The 6000-nt window shown below is 44.0% G+C and overlaps 1 protein-coding gene and 1 long non-coding RNA gene across 2 annotated transcripts in view; one reads left to right on the forward strand and one right to left on the reverse strand.

Moving 5' to 3' along the window:
• Positions 1-6000, reverse strand: part of LOC144222510 (uncharacterized) — a 171664-nt gene that overhangs the window by 43533 nt on the left and 122131 nt on the right. The gene's annotated exons all lie outside the window — the stretch shown is intronic.
• On the forward strand, positions 986-2580 carry FTMT (ferritin mitochondrial). Its single transcript, XM_077753027.1, has one exon. The coding sequence runs from the start codon at positions 1169-1171 to the stop codon at positions 1895-1897; it is 729 nt and encodes a 242-aa protein (XP_077609153.1). The 5' UTR covers positions 986-1168; the 3' UTR covers positions 1898-2580.

Below are 6000 nucleotides of genomic sequence, written 5' to 3' on the forward strand. Positions count from 1 at the left end.
TTCTGTGATTTTTAAATGTTCATTTAATCTGTGAGAATTACAATATTTTACTGATGGTTTTCTCTGGGAGAGAAAGATAGAAATTTTCTGAATTTTCTTCTGCAAGCTAATCCTCATTTTCTCAATACAGCACAATTACAGATATTCTTTTAAAAGCAAATACCAGTTTAAAATTTGTTTTTAACACAGTTAGAAACAGAGAGGGAGGCAAACCATAAGAGATTCTTAAATATAGAGAATAAACTGAGGGTTGATGGAGGGATGGGGGGAAATGGGTGGTGGGCACAAGGAGGGCGCTGGGTGTTCTATGTAAGTGATGAATCATGGGAATCTACTCCCGAAGCCAAGAGCACACTGTATACACGGTATGTTAGCTAACTTGACAATAAATTATATTTAAAAAATAAAATTTAATTTTTTAATTGTCCTTTTTGTTTTTAATTTAGTATTTTTTATTTTAGTTGACACACAAGATTACATTAGTGTCAGATGTACAACAGAGTGATTCAACTTCTCTACAGCCACGCTATGCTCACCACAAGTGTATGTTTCTGCATTAACCAAAGACAGGAAACAACATCAAGTTTAGAGCTAGTTTATTTATTCGTTCTACTTTTCTATAGTATCTTGTTTTTCTTCGCAATAANAACTATGCCTATATACTATCCGGGCAATTATTTCCATACCTACATTTGTTAAAATAACCCAGAAAGTCACTTTATAAAGACCCACTTTGGCTGTGGACCCTCACGCTCAGATAAATTGGTTGTGACTTTTGTTTTCTCCTATTTCGCTGCCCTGNGAGGTCACAAAGGGAGGGCAAGTACGTGGCTCCTGCTTTCGTTTGCTAGTCGCAGGGCCTACTTTTTTTGACGGCATTTTTAACTTGGATGAAATAATAAGTTACAAACGTCCCAGGGGAGGAATGGGGCAGTGTCTAGTTAAATGGGGGTGTCACCATCATCTGCCTGCGCCCAACCGCGACAGGCGCGCGCGCCCCCGCGGACCTCGGCGTGGAACTCGGCGCCTCTGTAAGCGAAGGCGTGTGTGTGTGACACAGTCGCCGTCGCCTAGGGCCGCGTTCTGATTCAGACCTGAAGCCCCTGGCTCCCGACACAGCGGTGAGCCGCCCGGGCCTCAGTTTCCCCACGTCTAAAGAAGGGGAACCATGCCTCCCTGTTTCTCGTTCCTCTTCAAGCAGATCAGCAGTTCCCTCGCTTCCCTGCGCAGCGCGCGCCGAGGCTTCGCGCTCCGACAGCTCCGCGTCTCCGGGCGCCCTTCGGGTTCCCGGCCCGCGGTCCCCTGCCGCCCGCTGGCCGCAGCCGCCTCCTCGAGGGACCCCGCCGGGCCCACCTGCGCCCCCTCCCGGGTGCGGCAGAACTTCCACCCCGACTCCGAGGCCGCCATCAACCGCCAGATTAACCTGGAGCTCTATGCGTCCTATGTGTACTTGTCTATGGCCTATTACTTCTCCCGAGATGACGTGGCCCTGAACAACTTCGCCACATATTTCCTTCGCCAGTCGCGGGAGGAGACCGAGCACGCCGAAAAGCTGATGAGGCTGCAGAACCAGCGGGGAGGCCGGCTCTGCCTGCAGGACATCAAGAAACCTGACCGCGACGACTGGGAGAGTGGGCTTTGTGCCATGGAGTGTGCGCTGCTCTTGGAAAAGAGTGTGAACCAGTCGTTGCTCGAATTGCACGCTCTGGCCTCAGACAATGGAGACCCCCATTTGTGCGACTTCCTGGAAACGCACTATCTGAATGAACAGGTGAAATCTATCAAAGAACTAGGTGACCACGTGCAAAACTTGGTTAAGATGGGGGCCCCGGCTTCTGGCCTGGCAGAGTACCTCTTTGACAAGCACACCCTTGGAAATGAAAACAATCACAACTAGCCACAGGCTGCCTTCCTCGCTGCCCAGGGTGTGCCAGGACCCAGAGCCCGCTGACTTATGCTTTCTTGCCCTTAAAATGCATCTCCACCTTTATGGCCTGCTAAACTGTCCCAATCAAGTGACTTGGAGAGAAAAATGTATTTAGTCTCCAGTTAACAATGGCTTGGTTTTTTTTTTTTTTTTTTTGGTCGAACATTAAGATAATTTTTCCAGCTTGCAAAGTAGCCCAGGATATTACGGTCTAAAAAAGACTGAGAACAGCTACTGAAAAGTAGATGCAAATTTTCTCCAGTTACCAAATATTATTCCAGACCATGGGCCTTCACTAAAATTCTGTGATTTTTCAACTGGACAAGTGCCCATTATTTTCAAGACCTTATGCTAAAGGCTAAAAGTGGGAAGATGTGTGAGATAAGTATACAAATACTATAACAACTGAAGAATACATATAGTACTGTAAAGTACTGTGAAAATCATACCTTCAAAATTCTATGACAACTTTTACCCTTTCCCAGTATATTTTCCAAGAAAAAATAATGTCTGGAGATTATCTGTTTCTAAAGGATTTTGTGATCAGATTCAAGAAAAGCTACACAGTGTCGATGCTGGCCTTAGGAAGTCACAAAGTATATGAACATTTTAAGGGCTCTGGGAAGTCTTGGAATTAAAAGCATCTTGGATTATTTTTGTTTAGCTCAGTGTTTTCCCAAACGTATCCAATCTCAGCTAATTTGTATGTGTGTGTTTTAAGTTTTTAATGTTTATTTATTTTTGGGAAAGAGAGACAGAAACAGAATGAAAGCAGCGGAGGGGCAGAGAGAGAGGGAGACACAGAATCCAAAGCTGACTCCAGGCTCTGAACTGTCAGCACAGGGCCCCACACCAAACTCAAACCCATGAACCACAAATCATGACCTGAGCCAAAGTGGGACGCTTAACCAACTGAGCCACCCTGGCTTGTGTGTGCGTGTGTGTATGCATGTGTGTGTGTGTATGTTAAATGATGATCTAGGTCTGTCCGATTTCAAACTACACACGTGACCACTAGGCTTTATAACCTCCCTTTTAACAAAACGAACTCCTTTTGACAAGAAAAGTGAATACACTGCAGAAAACACATTTCTGTGGCCTTTAAAATGGAAGGGTAAGAACACTGGAGGCCAGGGGGAAGTCACAAAGGAATCTAGAATGAAAGAGGCATCAGCTGGGTAGATGTTTTCTTCCGTATTGGGGGAGGAGACATGAGAAAATGAATGCGAGAATCACACTGGGTGATCTTTGGATAGATGGGCTGAAGCCAAATGTGGAGTGGGGGGTGGTAGGAGGGGCTTAAGCTTAATGTATTGAGCAATGGCAGTTTGAAGGGCTCTCAACAAAGAAAGCTGTGCTAAGAGTTGAGCAATCAGAAGGTTCGGTTGTACAGAATACAAACCCGAGAACAACCTAAAAGTCTGTGTTAGTTTGGGTCTTCTGAGAAACATGCCAAGATGGGATTATGTATATAAGAAATGTCTTAGGGGAGGCAGAAAGGCCCTTGAGGGAAAATGGGAAAGGAGCTGGGAGAAGCAGAGACAGCCTCCAGACTCCATGCAAGTCCTGGGGGAAGGAAGAAAGGAAAGTGGTGCATCGTTTTAAGCACCGTGCTACAAAGCTTTCTGGGAGACCATACACCAATGTCGCTCATCAGAGGAATCCCAGGTCTCCCAGAAATGGGCCTGCCTAAATACATTTCCGGAGCTCTATTATTGACTGGGAAGTGCAGGCTTGCAACAAGCTAAGAGATGAATGGATTTTTCTGAGCAGAGCAGCAGGGGTCCTTGGCAAATTGTGCTCCCTGTAGTCCCAGATCTGAGAGGCACATGCACATGACTGCACAAACTCAACAAAATGGTTTAGATTAAAATGCCATACATGCAATGCCCTACAGCTATTAAATATGATTTTGCCAAGCACATAATGATGTGAGCAGAAATTCACAATGTGTTGTTAAAAACAAGCATATTATAAAACAGGGCTATATTATATAATTGTTTATAGAGAAGTACAGGGGAAATAATGTATGTGCATACAAAATGGAAGTAGATATACCAACAAAGGAAGCGAGACACCCTCTTAGTGAGATTGTGTTTGGTACTTATTTTCTTTAGCTCCTTTTTAAAATAAATTTCTTATTATGGACACCCACTGCACCACTATCATAATAAGAGAAGTAAAAATAGAAGGTAGAGAGAAAGCAACAGGGCCTGAACCATGACAAAATCAATGAAAATAGAAACAGATGCTGATGGGAATTTACAGGCAGATTCTTTAAAATTTTGCAAATGAATGAATGAAGAGAGTTACAAAAATGGGGGACAGGAAGAAAAGTGACAGATCTCAGAGCTGTGTCACTGGAGAACAGAGGATCCCAGAATAAAAAGGGATCTTGATCTCGACAGGAGGAACTACTGGGGTGCAGGGAGTACACAATGGTTTGCTTTTGCTTAAGCCGATGGGCCTTCTTTTACCTTCTACCCTTAAAGCTGGCTTATTTTTCTGCATATAATCTTTTTACACATCTTCAGAGAATTTCCTCTTCAGTTCTTCTGGATAACTGTTTTCCAGACTGCAGATTCCACCCCATCAGTGTCATGAAATTATTTCCTCACTCACTATTCACCTTTTGTTATTAAGATGGATTTGAACAGACATGAAAGTAAGTGAAGTAAGGGTATTGTCTCCTGAAATTCCTGTTTTGGGGTGTGTGTGTGTGTGTGTGTGTGTGTTCACATATTTACCTCAATAGTGTTATTTCTTATTCTCTGTTGCTATCAAAAACATACAATGTCCCAATTATTTTACACATTGTCATTTTGGATCTCTCAGTCTCCTGCTCACCACTGTCTATCGATAATACCCTTATTTCACTGAGAATTTAGAAGGAATCCCAGGAGAATCTCACACTTCCTCATCATGGAATTGATCACATGCTTGCATTTGTACAAAGCCTTCTGTTTTGCTACAGTGGTTGAAGGCTCCATGCTACTTCCTAAAGCCAACCTCGCACAGTGCCCTGAGTCCCAACCCTCGAGCTTACTGAAGGACACCAGGACATCACACCTCTAATTAGTCTCTCCCTGACTGGTTCCCAGGAAAAGCAAAGCTGGTGTTATTTCTCCTTACCTTTTATAAAAAGCCACCTTTGGACTTACATTCCCTCCAGCAAACGCTAAGCTACCCACCCCCAACCCCCAACTAGCTCCCTTTTACACTCTTTTACAACAAAACTTCTTGAAAAAGTTATTTCAGCTTCCTGTCTCTACTTACCCTCTTCTCTCTTGATCCCCTGAAAGTAAGTCTGTGTTCACTGTTTACCCCGATGCCAACCTTCTTTTTCCATTGAGGGCGTCAGCAACCTCCATAATGACAAATCTAGTGCTTAATTTCTCAGCCTTCCTCTCACTCAACCAGCTAGCAGGACTTGTCATTTTACTCCTACAACACTCACTCACTGTCATTTGCCTCCCTTTCTAATTGCCCCTCCACTTCCTGAACATTACACATTAAAGTGTCCCAGAACTCTGTCCTCTGGATTTCTTCTCTTTATTCTTGTTCTTTAAAGATCTCCGCCAGTCCTGTAGCTTCTATTTAAACACCTATCTGTTGACTTCCAGTCCAAGAAGGCAATGTAGAAAGACTGTGAACTCACCTCCTCCATGGAACTCACCAAATGATTATAGAACAACTCTTCCCAAAGAACTGACCAAACAGCTGACTGAACAGCTTTTGGACAAAGAAAGAATGGCAAGAGAAGAGCAAGAGAGACAGAGACACAATAACAAAGGGAAGCCCCATTCCAGGACACTGAGAATGACAGTGGGGAGGGATAGTACTAATGGGCTGGGGACAGAGTCCTCGGTCCTTGGGTAGAGAAAAAAACAAAAAACAAAAAACCTTGGTTTTAAAGAGTAACTAGCATATAAAAGAGACAATGCTAGAACCCTACCAAATGGAGGAGGAGCTGTGGGAGCACTCTCCAGGTCAGAGGGACTTAGAGGAACACAGTTTGCCTTCCTGCTCCACCTTAAAAGTCTAGACTGGAGTAGGGTCTGGACACCATAACC

This window comes from Crocuta crocuta, unplaced genomic scaffold (assembly GCF_008692635.1).
Source record: "Crocuta crocuta isolate KB4526 unplaced genomic scaffold, BGI_CrCroc_1.0 scaffold377, whole genome shotgun sequence".
Classification (NCBI taxonomy): Eukaryota; Metazoa; Chordata; class Mammalia; order Carnivora; family Hyaenidae; genus Crocuta; species Crocuta crocuta.

What these genes read in the sequence shown, in the direction of transcription:
- FTMT (XM_077753027.1), top strand. Translation starts at nt 1,169, where the DNA reads ATGCCTCCCTGTTTCTCGTTCCTCTTCAAGCAGATCAGCAGTTCCCTC.